The sequence below is a fragment of the Centroberyx gerrardi genome, chromosome 15, assembly GCF_048128805.1.
Source record: "Centroberyx gerrardi isolate f3 chromosome 15, fCenGer3.hap1.cur.20231027, whole genome shotgun sequence".
NCBI lineage: Eukaryota > Metazoa > Chordata > Actinopteri > Beryciformes > Berycidae > Centroberyx > Centroberyx gerrardi.
The window spans coordinates 10,234,960-10,260,266 of NC_136011.1; the positions used below are offsets into that span (position 1 = coordinate 10,234,960).

The following is a 25,307-nucleotide window of genomic DNA, read 5'->3' on the forward strand; positions in this document are numbered from 1 at the left end:
TCATTACCTGACACTCAAACACAGCGGAGAAGAAGACAGTCGACGCTGTTGTTTGGGTTAGAAAATATGGCAAGAACTGCTGCCAACGGGAACTTAAAATCACATTTGAACCAGAATGGTCTGAAACCCGGAGATATCAAGAGCAGTGGGTATCACAGCAAGAGAGAGGTAACGTTACGTCTGTCAGCAGCTGGGAGGCTGGGAAGCTATAGCTGGTTAAACTTGATGTGTTTACTGGAAAATGATTTTGTGCATCAAGTTGTTTTGTGCATTCAACCGCGAGTAACGTGCCGGAGTCAGACATTTTTACGTTTTAACTTTGTAAAGTAACTTTCCAAGAGAGAGATAACTTGTGGAACCGTGTGTAGATTTTCAGAGGGATATCCTACCTGGCTTTTTACCTGAATTCACCTCTTCGGTGACACCACCAGACGTAGGAGACAAGCTAACCTGTGGAGAAACGCCTTAGTGGTCACACACTGTCGACAGACCGTGAAGAGTCACTGTAATACTCCTGTAGGGACTTACAGTGTTTGTGGCAACCAAAAAATGAGTTTATAGTCACCTTATCGTTCTTGGTGGTATTTATTATCTCCTATGGTATCACTTTAATATTTATATAATATTCCTATAGTTATGTTGTGATATTTGTATCCTCATAAAATAGGCTATATGCTAATTAGCATAGGCTATGATCATTCTTTTTCGAGACTGATGGGTTAGCTCCACTGAAAAGACAAGGCAAACAGCATATTCTGAGTGATCACCTTGACCCAGTAAAGCACAGATGTCCCACTCAAATAAGTGTTTTCTATATTATTATTATCATTCATTTTGTTTCATACAATTTGCATTTTTACTACTTCCAGGAGTCACAATAGCCCTAATAAAATTTTAAGGACCATACCATTTGCAACTGCTTCAAGTAGGCTGACAAAAAACGTCTTGACACTTTTTATGAAGTTTTTATTATTTGCATATATTTTAACAACAGCTAGTAAATGTATGACATTTAGACTTAGGCCTAAGTGGTAGAATTTTTACAGCGATTGAATGTGTGGAGCTAGTGTGGAGTCTGCTTTTATTTAAAAAATGAATGAATGTGGTGCATTTGTGCCCTGATGAGGTCTTTTCCATCCTGACCCCAATCCACATGTCACTGAATGGTTTTTATGAACATGAAAGGGATGTAAATCACAGGCCATGGCTGCCTCAGTCATTAGATGTCAGCTGTGTTGAACAGTTATGGGACATTTCTGTAATTTCCTGTGGAAGAATGGTGTTGCATCCTTCCAACACAGTTATTGTGCAATCCCTCGCAAGGCACTGTTATGACAGCTTGTGTTGGAGGCTCTATTAACACATCTTTTTAAGTGCTTAATTTGAACTCATTCATAATAAGCAGTATGAGTTTTCATACTACCTATACATCTTAAAACAATAATTTCTTTTGTCATTTTTTTCTATTTTAAGATATCCTTCGCTGAATGAATTAACTGACTCTAGGATATAAAATTCATTCCCATGATCAGTAATCAGGTTAACATTTCCATCTGCAGTCAATGGGTCAACACAATTTTATTTGTTTTACCGTTATTATAACATCTGTACGGATGCATTTTCAGTTGCATCACCAGTATTTTATGTATGCTCCACTGGTTTACAAAACACAGTGTCTGAGTAACTTGTGCATTGGTAGGCTACTGTCTTCTCTGAATTCAAGCTAATTGATGTGTTCACTAATCAAATTTCAGTCCTTTGTTTGAAACCCGGCCTCCTTTATTCAAACGTTATTGTTTTCTCTTGTCTTGTCTACAATGTGGGCCTCTTGCTCTATAGAAAAATGGCACAGGGAATGGAGTTGCCTCCAGGCAGTATAGACAGGAGTCCTTTGAACAGGCGCCCATGTACGTGGCTGTCATGACATACCTGGGCTTTGGCATCGTCACCCTGTTTGGCTACTTCAGAGATTTCCTCAGAGCTGTGGGCCTAGAGAAGTGCCACCTCGCCCAGGAAAGACAGGAACAGAAGGTGCGCACAACACCCATGCACACACACACATACTGAACACATGCACACATACTGTACACATACTGTACACACACAAACACACACACACACACACACAGACAGTTGGCATACAGCGTGCATGCCTAGGGTGTCAACACATTTTGTTTTTCCCCCCAATTATTTTAATTTTTGCTCTTAAGCTCTCCCCTCTGCCTTCTGCCTTCATGTTTCTTTGCACTTTTATGTTGCCATGGGTGAGACAGGGCACCACAGAGACTATCTGTTGAAGACCTAATTAATTCTCAGTGGATTCACGTTCCTTCTGTGTTACTATGTTTTTAGATTCTCGATAAGGCATTGGCAAATAGGAGGCATTATGCTACTATAGATTTTACTTCTTAAATCCAGAAATGGCAGATTTAAGTTTTTAGCGTTTGATGTTTTTTCTTGTGATGCTTATATGAAAAAGCTTTAACCTTGAGAAAAGATATTTCTGTCCCCACGTCTTTGTTGCCATGCTGGTAAGCCAGAGAGAGTAAACAGCACATTGATGAGCAATGAGAGTAAAGCATCTTGCAGGGGGGATAAGCAGGCAGTCTGCTCTGTGTGTTTGACAAGGGTCACTTTATGAGTTGATCTCAAGGGAGAAAGAGCTTTATGTGGGCTCTGCCCCGATTATGCTGGCTTCATTGGATCAGATGCGCAATGCTGTTAATGGAGGCAAAGACACAAATAGACCTTGCAAATGACATTGTCCTTTTCATGGCAAGGTTGCGTTGCTGTGTTGCAGTGCTTGGAGAGCACCGTTGTTACAAAACTAGTGATCAGTTTCCCAAAAGTCACTTCTCACTTTTCATTCTCCCAGAAGCTTTATCAACAATCCACTTCAGTAAACAAAAACATGTCATACATCACTCATAATCACTCTATGACACAGATGTCTTATATAACTGGCTTTTTGTGGTGTTGTTGAATACGTTTCCCTCTGCCCTCAGGATTTTGTACCACTTTATCAAGATTTTGAGAACTTTTACACTCGCAACCTCTACATGAGGGTACGAGACAACTGGAACCGTCCCGTATGCAGCCTGCCAGGACCTGTCTTTGACTTGATGGAGAGGGTGTCCGATGATTACAACTGGACATTCAGGTACTGTAATTCAATCATCTGTGATAGACTAGGTTAGACCTTGGCTAGTATTTATTTAAACTACTCAATTTAAGAATTCACAAATATTATTCTTATTCGCATAGGACAACCCAGCAAATCTTTATGAATATGGGCAATTCTCTTCTGGGGCTAGAAACTGGAGAACCAAGACTCTAATATCTCATTCACTAGTTCAAGCTCCTAATTCATCAACTAACTGGGAAAGATTGTGACTAATGCATATGGGTAGGTGCCCTGGATAGATATGATAATATATTTGGCCTCCGTTGTTGGACAAAGGTTGAGCGGACCCCCTCCTGCACAGCAGAGCCATGGGAACAGAATGTGATTAGGAATATGGACAGAGCTATGGGAGGAGATTGAGGTGGGCATATGCCATTATAAATCAGGGAAGAGAGCAAGCATAGCTTACATGTTAAAGGGGGTGTAATGTGATTGGAAAAATAGAAATGGGGCAGTCAGGTTGTCTTCTGGGGTGAATGGGAGAAGAGGCATGTGGATGGGCTTTGAAGAGGCGTGCAGGTTTACATGAGCAGTGAGAAGTAGGTCAGTTGATAAAATGAAGCAGTCCTCCTGAAATTACTTTTAAAAACTTTAATACCGATGTACAGTGTGGAAGTACTCTCTTGGCAGTCAATGAAAGACTGACCTTGTGAACTCGTTTTATGTTTACCTGAACTGAAGTGAGTTCCAGACCAGAAAACTATCCCTGATCTCAAGAAGATGATCTGGGATACTGTTACCTTCGCGCTTTCCATCTTTTATTTTCAGATCATCTTTTTATGGTCTAAGGACCTGTACATTGGTGTGACATTACAGATTAGCAGCATAATCTCTTGTTTCTGGCTGGAAGGAGTGTGTGATTACGATTACCTACTCCAAACCGTCCAAGGAAATAAGCATAACAAATTCAGTTTAAGCTTACAAACATTGGTATTCACCTTCTCATATATATTTATATATAAGTCTACTGATGAAGTAACAAGTGCATAATTGCCAATTGTATTTAATTGAATGTTGATTCCTTTTAATACCATGGAATTAATTGAGGCTCTGAGTGTGGGTGTCTGTAGAAAAAACTGATATCAAGAGAATACGAAGTGATTACTAATGTTTACACACTGGCAGGTTAACTGGGAAGACAATAGACAATGCCATCAACATGGGCTCTTACAACTACCTCGGTTTTGCTGAGAACAACGCTGACTTCCTGAAAACTGTGGCAGACAAAACGCGCCAGTATGGGATTGGGGTCTGCAGCACAAGGCAGGAAATGGGTGAGTTTGTAGTCAACTTTCAACTCTAGAGATGAAAAACTGTTTCCCACAATCTTAAATAGGTTATGTTTTCGCTCCTCGGTGTGTTCTGTGAATCGCCTGTCCTTTTGAGATACTTTCAACAAGGGTGTTCATTTTATCTGAGGTCGAGAACAAAAAATATCCACTTCAGAATTCAAGTCAAAACTGCTGTAAACTGGATTTTCTTTTACCTTGTTTTACAGTGCTTCAAACTTCTTATATGTGTATCTATTATAAAACACTCTGCCAGACCCTGATGACACTGGGAGGGTTGAGTAACAAACTGGAAACGAAATTCCATCTCTCTTATCACATGCGCCATCATTTATTATCTTTCTCATGAATTATACTGCCCGAATCTTTAATTATCTTCCAGTGGCTGCAACGTTATATGAATTATTCAACCTTTGTTAAATTATGTACCGTTTGGGCATAAGCTGAGATCATTACATACTGGTCCACACTGAGCAGTGGGGACATGGTATCATAGTGTAACGTACCGTTATGAAACACCCCGGACATAAGACAGGCCGCAGCAGAGTATGAGCAATGGCAGCGTTGGAACGGCGACGATCTGAAAGCGGGATCCGTGGCTTCGGATGAATTTTGAATGGTGTTTTAATTCGCTGAAACCTCAACCCAGCTTGTGACGGTGTCTAAATGCCTGTGTGTGCGGCAGGATCTTAACCTCGTCAGTCAGGTTCCAGCATTCCAGTGTTGCAGTAGTGAAATCTGATGAATGGCTCTTGGCTGTGTGCTTATAGGTCAAAAGCTGCCTATGGGTAAACAGGTGTACATGATGGAACTCGGTGAAGGGGCCACGTGTTTAGCAAAGTCTACTTGAGGAAAGTGTTTCCTTTCCTCGCTGTCAGTGACGCTTGGTTTATGGCACCTCTGACGCCGCGCTGTATATCTGCTGAGAGCAGGCGAGTGGGCTGCGTTGCTGCGTGGTGTTGCGCGATATCAGAGGTTTGACAGACCTCTGAGTCAGGAACAGAGGAAACCAGAGGAGTAAAAGACCATGTGATCATTAGTCCAATGTATGTTTGTCAGAGTTCAAGTACAAAGCTCCCCCCCCTCCGCACCCCACCCTCCGCACCATCCATTATTCATTTATTTGATTTATTTATATGTTTATTCTTCTCTCAAAATGGGACTGTTTTTCAGTGGGTTTGTAATGTGTTTCAGTTGGTTAGGGAATAACAAGCACCTCTCCCATGAGACCTTATTAAGCATCAATTATTAAATACCCCACTGTCTCTGTAGGAACAGTGACGCCATCATCACCCATGTTTAAGTTCACATGCAGTGATTTCCATTGGTTATAAAAATGTACCTCCCTTTTTGTGCTACAAAAGAACATCAAAATCTATTCATCCCCTTATTTTAATAAAAAAGCACTCTGCTTAATAAAAATGAAAAAGAAGTCTGATTTAAACAAGTATTCAAACAAGCATAGTTTGTGCTTAACCGCCTCAGGCCTATGCCTACAACTTCCTCTTAACAGTTTAGTTACATTGTTTGATCCTTTGTACCTTTCAGAATAGTTTGTATTCAATATTCCTTGCTCCATTATCTGATATTAGGTTATTTTAGTACATTACACTTGAATTTTAGGGTGGAGGGTCGACTCCAACAGTTCAGTTCTCAAGTTGAGTTCCCTAGGTTACCTAAAAAAATAAATAATTCTCCTACAACTATATGTGATTGTACAGAGAGTGCAATTTTCTGTGAGTTTTTTCCAATTTCTTCAATAACTACCATAGTGAAATTACAGAGAAAGTGCACTGGAAGTACATTGTGTTTTCACATACTGTATTGTGATGGAAAGATGATGACGATTTAGCCCAAGGGAGTGAAGGGAGTACAGTAACTACTTCTGAGGGTTTGTTCTATGTCTAGATGGTGAAATAGTGAAACTAAAGCGTACTTCCCCATTCTTTGTTCTGAGGTTAGATAGTTTAACAGCCTTGAATTTGGGGAAGTTACACTACAATATGTATGTGTGGATGCTTGTGTAGGTGTGTGAAAAAACAGGCATGTCAAACATTCATGGACTTGTATTAATGGGTAGCCTACTGTTTCCGACAATCATTAACATAAATTAGATGATAGTACCTTGCTCTTAAAGGTGTGACAAGTTATCTACAGCTACCAAGTGCAGCTATGTAGTGCATAGTAGTGGGTATTTCATTTTATTGTTATTGTAATGACTAATTGTAGGGCTCTCGTGCATCTTTACATGTAAAAAAAAACAAGGCATAAACATATTTGTCTGTTCAGACTACAACAAAGGCACTTAGCCAAGGTCAAGAATAGAAATGATTAACTATGCTGGGCTGAGCTATCTGGTTGTAAAAGCTTTGAGGTAAAACCTCAGTCATGGGTTCACAATAAAGGAAAGGATTTAGCTTTGAGGTTTGCAAATGCAGCGTTTACTGTCTGCCACAGCAGAAAGACTTTGTGTCCAACCTTTGTGATAGTTATATGGCGTTCTTGTCAACAAGCATTGATGATTGGGTCGGCAGGAAGGTGACCTTGGTAATTCAGAGGACAGTTGACCGAGTTTAATCAGATGCATGTGATGGCGTAATTATCGTTTGATTTCAGCTAGCCCATGTAACCAAAGTGAGCGAGGTCTAATGAAGACTCCACTCTCTCTTACCTTAAGAGTATCCCGAACCAAAGCACCCATATGAGGTTAGCATATCAATAAGGGGGCAGGCCTGTGAAGCCACTGCTGAGTAAAATGTTCTATAAAGAGGCCGAATGCCAATGCAGTCTGATTAAAAAAGCTGCACGTGCCGGCAGGGGTTGTCAGCCTGAGTGGTTGAGGAAATGTATGAATCGATTTGACTTGGCGCACAGCCTGATGGAAAGCACCGAATGGGAAACACCATAAAGAGAGTTGCTTCAGTGCATTATGTTTTTATACACACCACTCAATACCCATTCTCCAGCCCTCCCTGAAACTTTTGGTCTGTGGGAGCCTTATAATGCCTGCTCTTTCTGGATTTTGTTAATATTTCACCTCAATTATCAGCCCATTGATATGGAATTAATGCTCGTTGCCAGGTGTTGATCGCCCCGATGATATCACAACATAATGTTAAAACCATGGTTATTCCATTCCATTTAAGTTGATGATGCTAATTGAATTAATTTATGTTAACTAATGTATGAACTAGTGACTGTATAGACATGGGTAAGTGAAAAAAAAAAGCCCAGCACTCTCATCCCTGCCCCAAACCATGTACTATATTTTCAGACCTTCTGTAAACTGAACTGAAGCAGCTATTTTGCATTTTTGTCATGATTCTGGCAAATTCAGCTTTTGCATATTTGGCTGTCCTTACTGCCAAATGTTAAGAATGAAGTTTGTAATGTTAATAGTCATTAAGAGAGTCTGGTAGCACCACTAGTGAGCTCTCTGTACCTCATCTATACGTTTAGAGTGGCTTTTGTCTCAAAAGTCTAATTTATTGCAATAATATGTTATATTTATCTGCAATATACCATTGCCCAGAGCCAGAAGAAATAAAAGATATATATGAACCTTTCACCGCCTTTCTCTCTCTCCCTATGGCTTACAATTATACCAGTAATTCTTTTTTATCAGCTGACCAGGAGGGTAGCACTGAAAGCACCCCAGAGATGCCAGAAAATCCCAATTTTATTGCACAAAATAGAAAAACACAATGTCAGGTGGCAGATTACAATCTGATCAATTTTCTAAATGAATTCTGGGCCACACCTGTCAGAGTGGGTTATAACTAACTGCCTTGGTCCCAAATTGTGCTGCAGAACCATTTCAGACCTTGCAGGACTCATTGCCTTGATATTACCTGGGATGAAAAAGGATAGTTCAACTAAATTACAAATTTACCACATCTTGAATCTTTATAAATCTCTCCAAATCCCTAGAGAGTGAGAGGCACTGATATATGACTTGCTGGTAGTCCAGGCTTTTGCCCGAGTATCTCTTGCCTTTTATCAGGAGGCATTCACGTCTGTCAAAACTTGTGATTGGGTAACAAATACCAGCAAAACCCAAAGACTGAAAGACTGACAGATTATTGTCAGGGTGAGTTACCTTTTGTGATTTCTGCCTTGCAGGTAACCTGAGCATCCATGAAGAGCTGGAGCAACTTGTGGCCACTTTTCTTGGAGTTGAATCCTCAATGACCTTTGGAATGGGTTTTGCCACCAACTCCATGAACATCCCAGCACTTGTTGGCAAGGTATGTGATTTAAACACGCCAAATGAAAGGAAATCCTTCTCTATGGGTGCAAGTTTCACAGCGTAGCATAAATTAATCTAATTAGCCTAGCTTTTGTTCCTCTCTTGCATATGGCCTAAATTAATGAACAACAGTCAACTAAGCTCAGCTGCTAACAACTCCCCTCCCACCCCCATTAATTAAAATCATAATTAAACATTGCAGTAGCCAGGAGGAGGGAGGCTTTGGGCACACATAGCTACATTCAGACACATAGACAAGGAAGGGCAGGCATTGTTAAGAGCACCACTCAAGGGTATGATTACCCATACTCTGGCCTGTTGGCACACCAGCCTGGTTCACACAGGGGTTACCAGGGGCAACACACAGCATGACTTTCCCTGATTGGACTGGACGGGAGGAGGGGGAGGTTGCCTGGGGTTTGGGGTTTAAGTGACGAGAATGGGGTCGTTTATGCAGCTCAAGTGGTGTAGCAGCCCCTCAGGGCCATTTGGAGGGCCCCCGCAGTATCCCCGTAGGGGCTGGTGGTGCGGAGGCCGAGTCCACGTACACTGCCAATGTTATCCTACGGGGACAGGCTGTGCTGGGCTCGGCCTGTCCGGGCAGAGCTACAGTAGAGTGACAGCTGCTGGTAGGCTGGGGACCGGGCCAGCTGGACCCCAGGCCAAACTGAGGGGATCTGTCACTGAGACCGTGTCAACATACACCCTACAAGAAGTCATTCAAACAAATGCAGGCAAATGCTTAGAGCTTCAGTGTTAAATATGCTAATATGCCACAGATATTTTCGTGGAATGGCTGAATTTATTTGCATTCTGATTTTCATGCAAGATGAGGCGCCACACGCCCTCCATTAAAAAAACATCTTTATTTTTAAAACTGATGTTTTGGTCGCTAGGACCATCATCAGACATGAAACACACCAAATGCTTGACAAATATATATACAGTATATATTTATATACAGCCAATATAATACACCAAAGGGCCTAGACATGGGTGTTTGTGTTTAGGGGAGGAGTAGGGGCGGGGCAAAGGGAGCAGACTGATTGGCCAGGGTGAACCTTATGAGACTAGTGACAAGGATAGGAGAAGTTATACAAGGCCAAAGGACAAAAGCACAAACGATGCATTAAAGCACATTAAAAACAGACAAGCCCTCAGAAAACAGATATTACAATAACAATGGTAGGGGGCGTAGCAGACAAGCAGCCAGTTGTTTGAGCACAGTCTATTTTCCATTCTGATTTTCACCCATACATATATGTCTATTGTTGTCACCTGATCTAGAAACTGAGTAAATATCATACCAGATAAAATTCAATCTTTTGCAGTTTCATTGCTTACATCAATTTCACAGGATAGACCACACTTTCAGTTTGATTTTCACAGTTGAGCAAAGTTGTAATGTCCCCGTAATTTCAGAGAGAGCTAATTAGCTTGTTCGATCCCGAGGGAGAATCTAATTGGCTTACTCACTAAGTATAGACCAGTCAATCCAAAACATGAGGATGCACTCATACATCCTCCACACCAATCTCATAATATCTTATTATTAATCAAAGACTATTGCCAAACAGCCTGTGTATCGGGACATCCTTTAAGAATGCCAATGATATTGTGTAGGTCATTTTTGAAGTTTTGTTTGCCTCTTATTTTTGAAAATACAGTATTACAGCTATCACACTGGAATTTAGGAGCTTTATGAGGGAAATTTGAATGAAGTCCTTGCTCTTTGCTGGTTCCTAGGGCTGCTTGATACTGAGCGATGAGCTGAATCACACGTCTCTCGTCTTGGGAGCCAGACTGTCCGGAGCGACCATCCGGGTGTTCAAACACAACAGTAAGTACAGAAACTCTTTCATCTGAAGATCAGTAGTAGTGCTTGCTCTATACAGCAATACAACATACAGCATTATTAAAGTGGCCATCTGCAGGATCTGTGTTTTTTGTTTTGTTTTGTTTTGGTGACGTCTTTGGTGCTAAGCGCTCATTGCTGTGGTGTTTCTGCACTGCACTTCCCAGAGATCACTTGGCAATCAAACAGTGTGGCCAGTTCTGTGGCATCTCTTTGCTTAGATTTTCTGTTGATGGAGTTTGAATTTCTGTCTGTTCAGCCATGGTGGTTATCGCTATTCATGAAAACTACCTAGTTCTTCTTCTATTTATTCCAATCAAACCACAACATAAAATGCATCACTCCCTGTTTGCCAGATGATTATTCTTGGGAAAGACCTACCCAACACCGGGTGTTTAGAACAGCAAATGTAAAAGCTTTCATAAACTGGCTATAGGTGGAATCACTATTGTGTTATATCAATCGGCGATAGACAGTTGCAAAACTGATATTTATTTATATGAAAATGTCACAGATTAGGCTATTACTTTAACTGTATTCTATGTCTCTTTTTATATTGTCAATTTCCATAGAAATGGGGGGAAAAAAGAAGCATGAATAATGTAACGCTCAGTGTGGTGGCATTGGAAGCATCCCTCGCTCTTTCAGGAGACAGGACAAATGAGCCAGTCTTCTGGCAGCAAATGTGTCCTGACAGGTACAAGCAGAGTCAGTTAAGGGTCCTCCCAGCAGATCCCAGAGGCCAAGCGTCTGAGGTAAAGAGCCCGGAGGCACCTCGGCAGCTGACCCCTCCCAGCCTCCCTACCTCCAGCACTCCAGTCTGTAGGCTCACACACTCTTTTATTAGCACAAGGCCTCTATTTACTAAGAGGGCTATACCGCTCAACTTAGCGACAACAAAAGACAGATAAAAACACTAAATAAACACAGCACTTGGCACTGATATTTTTCAATGCATACCGCAAACTATGTCCAAAACCTCTGGGAAGCATTGTAATGATGTTTGGCTGCGACGTTTAAGGTTTTAAGTGGGCAGAGATGGAATTTCATACCAGAGAGTAGGTAAACTGGTTTGCCCACTCTAACAATGTAAGGCTTCTGTGGTAAATACTTCAAATAGATATAGCTTTTGAAAAATGCCATTGTTATTCTTTCATGCAATGCCTGTGGTGGGAGAGGGTTAGTCTATTGTTTGTGTTAAACTAGGGTCACACTCAGGGTCAATTTAAAGATAAGATATCAATACTTTATGGATATCTAAAACCATATGCATGTATGTCTTGTAGAAGCAAAGATTATCATCGTCCTGATCATATCTCATATCAGGTCTTGGCTTAAATCAGTGCCTAACTGTGAAATAATATTTCCCCCTTTCCGCATGCAGAACAAACGATTTCATTCCTGTTTCATTTCTTGGTTTCCTCAACATTGAGGTTGGTAGATCTTATCATTAGATACGTTCTGCACTATTGAGTTTCAAGAATTGTTTTAAGCTGTTTTGGTGGTGATACAGCGATATCAATCATCTATGACAGATTATTAACTATGATTGAATTCTTTGACAAGTTCACTCGGTGCTCAGCTGGAAACGGTTTTGATTGCACTTATACTGTCAATGGTACTCTTCATTAAATACAACTATTCAATACTGCCATCTGCTGGTTCAGTTTGCACACCTGCAGCTGAGGATTATAATCAATAATACTGTAATGTCACCCCTACCTGTTAGGAATTATCAAACTGTAAATGCCACTGGGGAATTACTTTGCTGAAAGCACAATTTCAATTATGAATTCCAGTATTATTACATTGTGGTTTTAAGCAGCCACCCATGCCCCACTGGAGAGACCTTTGGCCAAACCCATATTTAGCTCAGTTGGTAATCCTATCCGATACAGACTTTGCAGGTGTTCATTAGCCTCATGCTGCGGAGGTATTTCCTGTTTGTAGTTTGTGGAAGGTGTTCCTGGCAGATAAAGCAGTGCCTTGTGTACTCTGTGAACTGCCCTGCCCTGTGGAAATGATTACTGTGCCTACTGTTGTTTGCTTTCTGCTGGTGTTCAGACTTGCATGCTGTGATTTGTTCACTGCTATACTGTACATGTGTGTATTAATGTACAATTTTATATACCTATAAGTTTGGTATGCTTTTATACTATTACGCACTGAAATATGGTTTGCTGTATACTACATGTGGCCCTTTTAGAGATGCGTATACTGACCTGCATTGAGTTACAGTGCAATGATGTGTGCTCAGTGCTTTGTTTTTTCCCTTACCAATACTGTACAGATTCTGATTTATTGAGTTTCTCACCCTCCTGCTCTTTGACTGTCTTTGTGTGCGTGTGTGTGTGTGTGTGTGTGTGTGTGCGTGTGTCAGACATGCACAGCCTGGAGAAGCTGCTAAGAGAGGCGGTTTGCTCAGGGCAGCCTCGAACCCACAGGCCCTGGAGGAAGATCCTCATCATGGTGGAAGGCATCTATAGGTCAGCAAGTAATTATACCACACACAGTGGCACACACACACACATCTGTACACACACACACACACACACACACACACACATACAAACACATATCTCTGGCCACTTGATCTGTTTTATCATTCTGTGTAAGTGCAGGCTCTTTAGCAGAGTTTAGCACAGCCAGACTCAAGCTCCACTCAGGTAGAAATCTTAATTTGTAACCTGAGGAGAGCTCTCTGCCTGTGTGTCTAGCGGCCCCTGTAATGGTCTCTATTTCAATTGCTTCCCTCTCTAGCCTTGAATAATAGTGTGTCTGTGTGTGTGTGTGTGTGTGGGGATGGTTGGGTACTGTTTGATTACTGGAGAAGGGAGAAAGGTATTGTGTGTCTCTCCCGGCAGTGAGCAATCCAGAGCCTTAGTGACCCGCTCCATCTGCTCATTAGCTCCAAATCAAGGCCAAATGGAGCCAGGGAGATTGACTTGGCTACACCTCCAGCCCCAACTGTTTATCACGACCGTTTTCTTTCCTCCCTTCTTTCCTCCCTCTTCTGCTCTCAATCTCTCCCTCCCTACATTTGAGTCCTTCCGAACTAAAACTCGACGTTTTCATTGTGCTTTTGCTCAACATGTTATTTCCCCCCCCTCGACACATTTTCACATTCTTAGTCAGCTGGGGAGTTTATTGTTTTATGACAGTCCTATTATCAAATGGAGGGAAAACGTTGAATATGACCATCGAGTGGCATTAGTATAATGATTAGTTCTACCACAATACCTATTAATCTGAATGACAACTTAATTGCGCATCATCAGACTGGATTCATCAGACAATATCTCAGACATTAGAGAAAGGGGGCCTGTTGTTGCGGCCTTGAAAGAACTAATGCTCCATCTATCGCCTCCCCGGGAACATCAAAAGGCTTGGATAAAGAGGGGAGCATGCTTTAGCTTTATCCTGGGCTCGCCTTTGATGTCCACATAAGTCCCGGTGAAACCCTGTCCTGTGTCATTTGGAGTACAGAGGATCTCAGCCATAGCAGGGATAGCAGGTCTGGGATTGCTCCATTCCCCAGCCATACACTCATTCTGTCTACTCGTAGCCTTAAAAGGCTCGCCTGCGAGGGGAGGAATAGACTGGTGAGAGGTGGGAGTAAAATGAAAGAGCGGGCGGCAGAAAGATTCTTGGAAGATTGGGGCATGTGGGATTATGTAATATGCACATACAAACGGTCTGCAGTGTATAAAGTGTAGACAGGGGTTGGGGTCAGTTCTCTTTCAGTTCAATCAATTTAAGAGCTAGATTTTCCTCAAAATAAAAAGAAACACAGACTAAAATCCAATCTACAAATAAACAGATCTTTATATGAATAACAGTATGTGTGTGTCCCATGTAGCCTACCTATTGTAACTGTAGTAACTGTGTGTGATCCTCTGATCCTCTCTCCTCATTAGTATGGAGGGCTCAGTGGTGCGACTGCCTGAAATCATCGCCCTGAAGAAGAAGTATAAGGCCTATCTGTACCTGGATGAGGCCCACAGTATCGGAGCGGTGGGACGAACAGGGAGGGGTGTGACCGAGCTGTTTGATCTGAACCCAGCTGATGTGGATGTGATGATGGGCACCTTCACCAAGAGCTTTGGGGCGGCCGGAGGCTACATCGCGGGGAAAAAGGTTCCTATCGGTCTTTTCATTTTCTATTTCAGTTTTCTGCCCTTTCATTTTGTTTGCATTTTCTCATTTGTTGTGATCAATAAACACATTTCAGAAGGGATATTTATTTTTCTCCACACATCAAAAAACTACACCATCTTTTTGGCAAATAAGATCAACTTAACATTGTGTGACAAAAAGATTGTTTCACGTCTGTGTGTTCAGTATTTAGTGCTTCTGAGATGATGTAAAGCTTGTTGGTAAGATCCACTAAATGTAGACTAAATGTGTGTTTCAAGCATTAGCATGACCTGACGTGAAGTAAATAAATACTGTGTATACAGAGGTGAAACGACAACCCATCTTCTTCCAGCGGTGTGTTTTTTTTACCAAAAAGGCAGTGTGTTCCTTTAACACTTACTAACAGCCCTGCCTGTTTTGAATGCTATCATCCATCATCGCTGTTATCATTTCCCTCCATATCACCAATTCACAGCACACCTGTGACAGACTGAACTTACAAAAAGTGCGGTAGAGCTGTGGTTTCTCCAGTCAGGCAGACACTGGTCTGGTGGCTGTACTGTTCATAGAGAAAATTAATTATCCTGGGTCAAAACATATTTGCGTTTTGGTTTGTTTGTTTTTTACTCTGCATACAGTAACAGGTGGGTGGGATTAATCACATCAACACAATTCCAGTGGTTTTTGGCAAGTTATCAGTCATGGAAAATAGAAAATAAACTGAACTGACTTTCAAATACGTTCCTGTGATTGTTTAAACTTTCTGGCACGTATTGTCCTATGTGGCAACATCCACCCATTTGGCACCAAAGCAGGCTAAAATAAACCTTAAAAATATTTGAAAATACTGTTTCATCCAGGCCTGTCTTGTATAGATGTATGGGGCTCTACCATCCACTCTAACTCCGTCACACCCCATCTCTCTCGCAGCGCTCATGTGTCCAACAAATGTTCCCCGGGCTGTGTCTCGGGGCCTTTGTAATTCCTTTTGACTCCATTAAAAAGTACACTTTAGTACATAACCGCACCGGCTTCGTGGCAGTTGATTAGAAAGCAACAGAGGAAACGGCCATGTTGTTTGAATTAGGTATCCAGAGAGGGACCCTTCCTGCCCATGCCTTATGTTGGCTCAGCCCTGCTCTGCCATAATAAGAAGGTAAAGCTGGCAGAGGGCCAGCCCCTTCTTGTGGCAGGCGTCGGAACTGCGCTCCAGATTTAACAGGATGGCCTTTAACAAGCATGATAATGTTTGAAGTATGAACACGCTGCCTCCTTTGACAGCTGGCTGTAGTAAACGGCCTGGAAGGAGCGGGGAGGAAAAGAGAGAGAAAGCCTTTAGATTTGACTTATTTGTTGTTGTGGTGAAATCCCCCAAATCCTACATTAAGTGGATTCGGGTTGACCGACCAAAGACTCTGCAGATGTGTTCTGGAAAACAGTCATATTATAGCTATTTTATGAGCGTACCAAAAATAAGCACCCCAATGAATAGACTCCACGCTCCTTATAATTCACTTCAACCTCACATGGAGGAGGCTTTGTTCATTAACCCTCTACCCAAACACCAGGATGGCATTGAAATTAGGGTATTAAATACATCCGTTGAAGGGGCAAGGAAGAGTGTGTGTCTGTGTGTACAGATTCTGATTTATTGAGTTTCTCACCCTCCTGCTCTTTGACTGTCTTTGTGTGCATGTGTGGTGTTGTGTAAGTATGTGTGCTTGTGTGAGTGTGTGTGTGTGTCTTTGCTGGCATTGCTGCTACTCTGTGGCGTTGTGGCCGTGTATCACCACATCAGTATTGCGGCCGTGTGGCTGAGCTTTAGAGGAGAGGAAACACTCTGAGCTGTCACTCCATGCCCCGCTCCCCAGATGTGGGATGGATTTCGGACATGTTCTCTTAACCGGTTTATCTTGGTCGCACCAAAAACCCTGCGAGGCCCTAAAGCGGTGAAAATCCCCAGCCTTAAATGGAAACAGATGTCAGGTTGTTTCAGGGTTCCTTTCCCTACGTTTGAGCATTTCCCCTGAAATCCCTTCCCCTCGCATGTGTGTGAGGAGGCCACCGCCACCGCCCAGTGGAGACAGATGGCAGCGAGTGGAAATGGTGGCCAGACAGCATCTCCGGCTCCGTGTCATCACCCCGCCCCCGCCGGCCACCGCGCAGCCACCGAGCGGCAGCCCATCACAGCTCTCGGCCCGCTCCAACCTCAGACCACTTACACACACGTGCTTCAGGGACCCATGACCAAATCAGTTCAGTTTCCTGAAATCCTGCTCTCCTCTTGACAACCGCTAGCAGAATTAATCTACTGCTGACATTTAGGAATAATGAGCATGACGGTCCCCATTCTGGCTCACTTCAACATTGGTTCCTTCTCAAATTAGTGCTCCGGCTCCCTTAGAGCACAGACCAGGAAAAGATCCAGTGCTATTTTACAGTCCACACCGATGCAAAGATAGTCATAGTGACAGAGAAATGACTTGAGGTATTTTAATTGATTCTCAGGTGTTGACTATGCATCAGCTCTCTCTAGTGGTCCTAAAGGACAAGTGCAGGGCCACCTTTCTCTCACATGCAGCTTCTACAAGATATGATATTCATAGTTAGACTTTCTACATGTAGTAACTAAAATATACTTTTTTAACTTAAATTACATTGCAGACATATCTCTATTCATCACCTGTATGACATTGAGTCCCTGCTCTATATTACAGGAGCTGGTGGACTACCTATGTAGCCACTCCCATAGTGCAGTATATGCCTCCGCCATGTCCCCGCCTGTCACTGAGCAGATCCTACGTGCCATGAAGTGCATCATGGGAGTAGACGGGAGCACAGAGGGTGAGTATCTTACACCTGGTCTCTCTCCTGTTAATGTCAGCCTCAATCCCAGTCCCATCATCCATATACTCTGCTCTCCAAACATGATTTTCTTGCTATATAAATTTACACACCTTCATATAATTTTTTATGGAAACAATAGCTTAATAAATCCAGAGGGCAGTACCATTATTGGTAAAGTCCAGCCCTGCAGGGAAAGACAAACAGCTGCTTGGTCAGAAAAATGTGCTAGCAATTACAGGGGTCTGCAGTGGTAGAAAGAGTGGAGGACATGCAGTCCCTGTGCACACGTGACCCTGCCATGGAGGAAATCAGTTTCATGTGTGTTGTGAGGAAACCTGTACCTCTGAAAAGTTTCTGCTTTAATGGCATCAGACACGAGGGCAGTGAAGTAGTCATGACCAGACCAGCTGCAACACCGCTAGAGAAGAATTCTTCTTGTCTTATTGTAGTAGTAGTAGTAGTAGTAGTAGTTTTAGTAGTAGTAGTAGTAGTAGTTTTAGTAGTAGTAGTAGTAGTAGCAGTAGTAGTAGTTTTAGTAGTAGTACTAGTAGTAGTTGTAGTAGTAGTACTTAGTAGTTGTTATAGTACTTTATCTATCCCACAGTGGGAAATTCATTTATTTTTGAAAAACCACAAGTGATACAGTACAAATACACACATGGCACATGGCAGGGTCACTGCTTCACATGATAGAACAGACTATATCAGTAACATATAGAAACTTACAGAAAATAACAGATATTAGGAAAACTTTGATCCACTTGCTGTAAAAAAATTGAAGAAAAAAATTATTCTAGAAAGCAGTGATCCAAAAACACATTACGTCGCGTTGGTTTTAATCGTCTTACAGCCAATGTAATGAAAACTTTTTTCACTTAAGGCAGTGACCCTGGGAGTTTTTTTGTTTTGTTTGTTTTTTGTTGTTGTTTGTTTGTTTGTTTGTTTTTTGGGAGGGGGGGTGTCACTCCTTTTTAGAATACCTTTTTTTCTTAAATTTTTTACTAGCAAATGAAGGATCAAAGTTTTTCAAGTATCAGTCTAAGTCTATACCTGTCTCTCCAAAGAGCACCAGTCTGTTCATATCAGACCCAAGCAGTGCTTCCCCTCTGTCCTTGTCCTATACAGTAAATAACAATCAGTGCCAGTTTCACAGGAAATTATGTCCCTTTTCTGAGTGTGTGCCTTTTGTTAGAGACTCTACACATGCATATGGAAAAAAAGAGGCAGCCATGTGAATGTATAGCATTGTACGAATATACAGAACACTTAGAGTGCTGAGTGCATATCTTAGAGCGCTGTAATGGATTTGTCACTCCAAGGACTAAGGACTAATGCCCTATGGTGGAGGTACAGTTCTGTGCAGTGATGAGTAACTCTCTCCTCTGGCTCTGAACAAGACATGCCATGCATCTGACGTAGCCCAGGCAAATAGCTGTTGTGGGGAAATCGGTCTTGACCTGTCTTATGGAGGGGAGGGAACATCACAAACAGTGCGCTCTTTCAAAACATCAGCTCCAGTGTCCATCAGAAGGCTGCCAAAGCACACGGTGACATGAGAGGTCAAACGATCTTTGCAAATATGCCCCATTTGTTTGTACTTCTCTTTTTCTGTATTCGTCCCCCTTTCCTCTCCCTCTTGCATTTTGTAAAACAAGTTTAAAGTAAACTCGTGGCTCCAGAATAGGGAAATGCTGTGAAAGAGCGCAACATCGACGCACTCTAGTAAAACTCTCACCTACTCACATGACTCCTGCATCTGGCAGCAGGCTTTTGACCTCCATGCCCTCTATCTTCGCAGAGAGGAACAATTTACAAAATGGGGCTCGGGCTTTTGGCAGATGCCCGAGTGTTTGTTTTTTTTCTCTCTGCTGAGATAAGGGGATTTAAAGTGCTCTCTTACACCCCTTTGAAAGAACTGCCAATCTGTTCCCAGGTAATCAGAGGGAGACAGAGCTGTGTTCCAAGACTGGGCCATGCCAAACTCCGCTGCAGCCATGGAGCGACCTGGCTCCCCAGCGATTCACATCATTAGGGAGCCCAGGGGGTTAGCAGAACAGGCCCCCTCTGCTGCCTTTGATTTGTTTCCTAATATATTTCTCTGAAATAGACGTGATACTTAAGCATTATTTGTATTCGGTTTCAGTCGTGGCTACGCTCCAGTGGCAGTCCAGAGTCACTCATTTTGTGCGAAATCCATCGTATCCTATTTGCGAGCCCTCGTCTTGGCAGCATGCGAGTGCGTACACCATGCCGTCAGGCGGACAAAACTGAACCATCTGCTGCTGCAGCTGAATAGTAATCACGAGCAAGTCCGTGGTAGAGGCTGGAATGGCCCAGATGGAGGTGCAGGATTCAGGATGATTTGGTGCTCCAAGAGAAGTCACACTACACTAGCTACTACTGACAGGTGATGTCCCTCCCTGGCATGGGAATGATTATCTTCCCTCCAGTAGACTGAGGACAGTGGAAATGTGCAAGAGAAGTGGCGAATTGGTGCTTTGCCCATGTAAATCTCCTTGTTGTTGTTGTAGGAATTAGACGGATCCAGCAACTGGCAGAGAACACCAGGTACTTCAGGGCCAGACTGAAGGAGATGGGCTTCATCATCTATGGCAATGACGACTCGCCTGTGGTCCCAATCCTGCTCTACATGCCAGGGAAAGTGGTGTAAGTATGCCTGAACTCTCACCACGCTGGCACAGGTTTGCCAAGTGTGTTCGCCTCTTTCTGTGTGGAGTAAGTTTATCATCCTCCCGGCATGTTTACAAAAGACTGGGCGTAAAGCACATGCAAAAAAGAACCAAATCTCCCCACGCTCTGTCCTCTTTCCCTCCTCCTCCATCCCTTTCTTCCCTTCCGTCCTTCTTTTTTCTTCTTCCCTCTCTTCTTCCTCTCCCTCAACTGTTATGTTCACACAATTTCATTGAGAGGCCCTTAAGAGGCAACATCAGGCATTGACCAGGTTGGTTGCTGATTGGGTCCTCCTATCATCATTGCCTGCACTGTAGCTCCATCAGCCCTTTTTACAACACTGCCCCCTGTACCTAGTACCTATTAAACATCTATATCCATCTACATCCATTCATCTCCCCATTTCCCTTATTGTCATCTTCCTTTTATCACTGTTGTTGGTGAGAGTTGGAGTGTTGTCCACATAGCATGTAATTATAAAAAGATCTAGTGCAATTTTTTATTGCAGTAGATGCTTGACAGTGGTATGGGGAAAATGGTTGTTCAGGCAATTTTCATTCAGACATCTCAAGCAATACAGTCTGATGGCGTCAAAGGATTTCCTTGGGTTAGAGAAATCTTATGTCAAAACCTCTAAAACAGCCAAAACAATCTTGGGAAATGTTACGAAATGTTCACAGAATAACAAGCTAAAAATCCGTTTTGTTGGGATTTCCTTCAGTGCTGTGTAAAGCTGATAGTTGAGTCTGGTTCTGTTGCTCTTCAGGGCTTTCTCCCGAGCCATGCTGGAGAGGAGAGTTGGCGTGGTGGTGGTCGGCTTCCCAGCCACACCGATAACAGAGGCCCGAGCACGCTTCTGTCTGTCTGCAGCACACACCAGAGCCATTTTGGACCAGGTACACACACACACACACACACACTTCCTTGCCCCTTCCCTGGATGTAGTTAATACCCCAGAATATTTTTATGACCTTTGATACCTTAGATATTCAGTTGAACTATAACATCCTATGCATATCCACCTCAGATGCTTTGGCCATTGTTTTTTAACCTAAGTCACACACACACACACACATACACATATGTTATGAGGCTATCCTTTGTCCTCAGGTGCTGCACCATCTGAATGAAGTAGGAGATACCCTCTGTCTGAAGTTCTCACGGCGGAAGTATTCCCCCCGGACTGAACTCTACGATGAGACAGACTTTGAGCTGGACAGCTGATGTGACCCGTGACACCTTCACTTCACAATGTCAAAACTGTGGGCTTCTAAGCCCCCATGCCACAGCCGACCCATAAACTCACAACGTAGAGTAACGTCCCGTCTCACAGCACAATAAGAGCCAACTGTTTGGCAGCTGCTTTTGTATATGTTTATAAAAGATTGTGAATTAAGAGAACGCTTATTTATGCCTCTTGACAAGGGAAACTGCTTTATTTCTGAATACACTGTTTGAAATTATTGCACAAACCTAAAACCTTAGTGGATTACTCTCCATGTCAGGGAAGGTGTAAAATGCACTCAGGCACTCGAGTTTTTATACTAAGACAAATCACATATTGTTAGTTAGATTTAGATGTTCTTTGCAATTTGTTTTGAAAGCAGTTTATGATTGTTGTATCATTTTTGTATCATTCCTCATCCCCTAGTTGTTAATCCTATAAATAATTAATGAAGCCTGTTCTTTGGATATTCAAAACATTTTCATGCAGGCATTTTCTGTTTCTCATAAATTGGCATCAGCCACCGCTTAGTATTTGTTCACAATGCTAGTGCAAATCATTAGGGAACGAAACCGTTTCTCAGAGCAGTTCATGCAAGCCATGCCACCTACTTCCATAAGATGAAGTAATAGGATAAGCGAAAGAGCTTTATGTGAAAGGGCTTGTATCCAATTTTGCAAGAACTGTTTCCCATTGGTTTAATCTTGCACAGCTAACAAATGTTGACAGGAATCTGGTGTCATTTTTCATAAAACAAAAATGCCAGCATGAAAACTTTCTGAATATGTTTGGGGGGAGGAGGGAATTAATGATCAACAGGATAGGCTTCTAAAAATCCGGAACCTTCCCTTTGAAATGATGTTGCTTTCATGTTGAGTCATGATGATTTACAGTACTGATGGCTGAATTGATCGGTTACTGAAGGATTGTTTGAGCAGAAAAGTGTTGGCTTCCACACTGAACTGTTTTTATAAAATGTCTGTAGTGCAACACCACTTTAATTTCCACAGAAAATGATAACCTTCCCGTAAATAAGAGATCATTCAGCAATTACTTCTTTGACATGCAATTAAATCTCAACAACCCCTGCACAGAATAAAAAAGGTGTTATGGCTTGTTTTGTGGCAAGACTGCTCATATTCACCAAGTCTTAACAGCTTAATTGTTGCTGTTTTAAAGATCTGCTGTTCTCTCTCACACACAAACTGCCTAACATTTGTGAAGGTAAGCATGCAGAGTATGCATCACCTGAGCCAACAGCAACCTAACCTAGCAATTAGTGCTGAACTCCAAATTCTCTTGGTATTGGGTAATCGTTTGATTAACACAGGAAGGAATTTAGATGGATGATAAATGTGTTTCACAATGTGTCAGATTGGGTCTAGTCAACACTTGTTTGCCCTAGGGACAATAACATGTTTGTGTTTTTTTCCTTCACATAAACAACATAGTGATAGCCTTTTACAAGACGGAATAAAAATACAATATCAGAGCTTCGGGGGAAACTTGGTAGATGAGGGCCTAAGAAGTAGTAGCATAAAAAGAGTTATTCTTTCTTAAAGGCGAAAGCCGCTGAATCTGTGGACTCCTCTGGAAAGCCGTCCAGAAATGTTATTCTTATGCCCTAGCAGTTTGTTCTATAAGTGAATATTCACATCTGTCTCCTCCGCCAGAAACAATAGAAAAGAATTTGTCTCTTATGGAAAAGGTGTCCCAGGAATTTCTGTGGATAGGGGTACATTGATGTCTCTGTTATTTATTTGTATTTATTTGCATCTGGAGTCCGGACGCGAACAATGCAAAATATTGGAGTAACTCTTGACGGCGTACTGTGTGGTTAACAGGTTCTCCTGTGGTGCCTGCCTCCTTGGGGATTTACAGTAGAAGACAGATGTATGTATAGAGAAACTCAAAGGCTCTAATTCAAATTCTCAAAACTAACTTCTCACAGACATGGACGCTCAACTCTCGCTCGCTGTGCTTATGCAGAACAGCAAATTCTGGGCTCTGAAAATCTAGTAGTAGCTGGTTGAGACTTACCAATTTGATTTTGTACATAATGCTTGCAAAGAAGAGTAAATGCTGGTCCTGGGAATCTTGCATTTTGTGTCTGAGTCTTACTGAGCTAAACTGAAAAGCGTTTGAGTGACCTTTCTTTACATATAGGCTAGTATACAGTTGAATGTAAAGGTTCAAACAATCCCATTGTCCAGTCTTGCTCGAGGAAACTTCAGCAGGGCGGATGCTTTGCTGTCAAGGGGGCTTGAACCTGGGACTTTCAGTTGAAGGGCGGCCTCTCTAGTTACCATGCCGCCCTGTCAAATGTACTGTTAGACATTTGAATAAAATAATATCTGAATTCTTAAAAAGGGCCTGTAAAAACATCTCACCGAAAAAACATAACAAGGTAAAAATCACAAAAACAATAGGATTTAGGGTTGTTAGTGGTTGGCCAATATGTATATATCCTCTCAGATTTTTCCCAAAACTGAAGACTTCTGTGAAAATCTTCAACAATTTCCACTGGTTTGAGAGTTACTGAGTTATGGAGAACATTGAGTCCTTGCAGCGTAATTAAGCCATTTAGGTCCAATATAGCAACAGCCAAAGGAAGTCAGCCAAATGAAGTTTTCATGTTGGGAAGTTGTTTAATATACTCAGAAGAGAAAATGTGGCATTGTTTGAATCCAAAGGTGTTATAATACATCTTAAGGAACTGGAGACCATAAAAAGGCTATTAATAGGGTATTAATTACATCCACTGAAGGGGTAAGGAAGACTGTGTGTGTGTGAGAGAGAGAGAGAGAGAGAGAAACGGCTGAAAAAAAGAATGTGTTACATGGGGCCACAATTGAGTTAAGTGTTTAATAGCATGCATTGTCCTGCACACTGTGTATAGCTGCTCATTTTCTCATTTTGGATGACAGCGGGAAAGGAAAGTGGATGATGGTTGGTAGATACACCAAGCCCAGACACATTTGGTCAATTGTCAAACTCCATCAGTTAAATCCCTTCATATCCATGTCATTGGTCTTTTCAGAAACAATGGCTTGGTACTCGGAAAAGCAGGATTTCCAATTTTTCACTGGCTTAAATTCTCTGATGGATTAGTGCAGACGCAATTGCTATTAAAAATCAGTTTGGTCACTGCCCTTTGTTGTGGCGTCGCTGAAAACTAGTCCAGAGGAGGCAGTTTCAGGCTGACTAATGAGGCAAAGCGACAGCATATGCTAATTCAGGTTGAGTGTCAGGCAAGGTGGAAAGCACATGTCCCGCCAAACTCCCCTCCGCTCGCTCCTGAAGGCCTTCAGTCTCAGCAGAAATGGCAAATGGTCTGCGCTGGCATTCAAAACATCTGTCCAGCCAGACTATTGGTGGCAAGGCCCCAGAGACCTGCCTGCACCAGTCTCTTTTGAACTGCAGATCCAAATACACTGCACTTATTGGAATGGCATGTGGCTGCTATTCTGAAGGGGGATCCTCTGCTAGTCCTTTGATGTCCACCACTGTGTCCAAGGCAGACAAGCCATTCTCACTGCTCTCTGTTTTCTATTTAGAAAGAGATTTTTCTGTTCTATTCTGGAAAGAGATTTTTGAAGTGAAGCAGACAAAGGACAGATTTACGTGTTTCAGACAGCTGGGCTTGGCATGAAGATTAAAACTGAAGATTGCTGCAAGGAGGTACACTGGGAACCACTTGTTATAGAGAGGATAATGAAGTAGCCTAGGCCTCGCTGGTGTATTTCATGAAGACAGCGGACTTAGTGCATATGGTTAAATGTTTTTTAAGACTAATCCAGACAGATATGGTCTCATCAGATATTTGCTAG

The 25,307-nt window shown here is 42.3% G+C and overlaps 1 protein-coding gene across 1 annotated transcript; it reads left to right on the forward strand.

Annotated features, from left to right (window-relative positions):
- sptlc3 (serine palmitoyltransferase, long chain base subunit 3) lies at nt 1-23,583 on the forward strand. Its single transcript, XM_071898001.2, has 12 exons — nt 1-168; nt 1,840-2,031; nt 3,006-3,160; nt 4,310-4,458; nt 8,596-8,720; nt 10,469-10,562; nt 12,958-13,063; nt 14,495-14,714; nt 17,432-17,558; nt 20,093-20,228; nt 21,019-21,148; nt 21,363-23,583. The coding sequence occupies exons 1-12, from the start codon at nt 67-69 to the stop codon at nt 21,474-21,476; spliced, it is 1,650 nt and encodes a 549-aa protein (XP_071754102.1). The 5' UTR covers nt 1-66; the 3' UTR covers nt 21,477-23,583.
- Nucleotides 23,584-25,307: the final 1,724 nt, after the last annotated feature.

Excerpts from the sequence above, each read along its gene's own strand:
- sptlc3 (XM_071898001.2), top strand. The coding sequence starts at position 67 with ATGGCAAGAACTGCTGCCAACGGGAACTTAAAATCACATTTGAACCAG. Across the intron at positions 10,563-12,957 it reads CCGGGTGTTCAAACACAACA|ACATGCACAGCCTGGAGAAG; the intron begins GTAAGTACAGAA and ends TGCGTGTGTCAG. Across the intron at positions 13,064-14,494 it reads ATGGTGGAAGGCATCTATAG|TATGGAGGGCTCAGTGGTGC; the intron begins GTCAGCAAGTAA and ends TCTCCTCATTAG.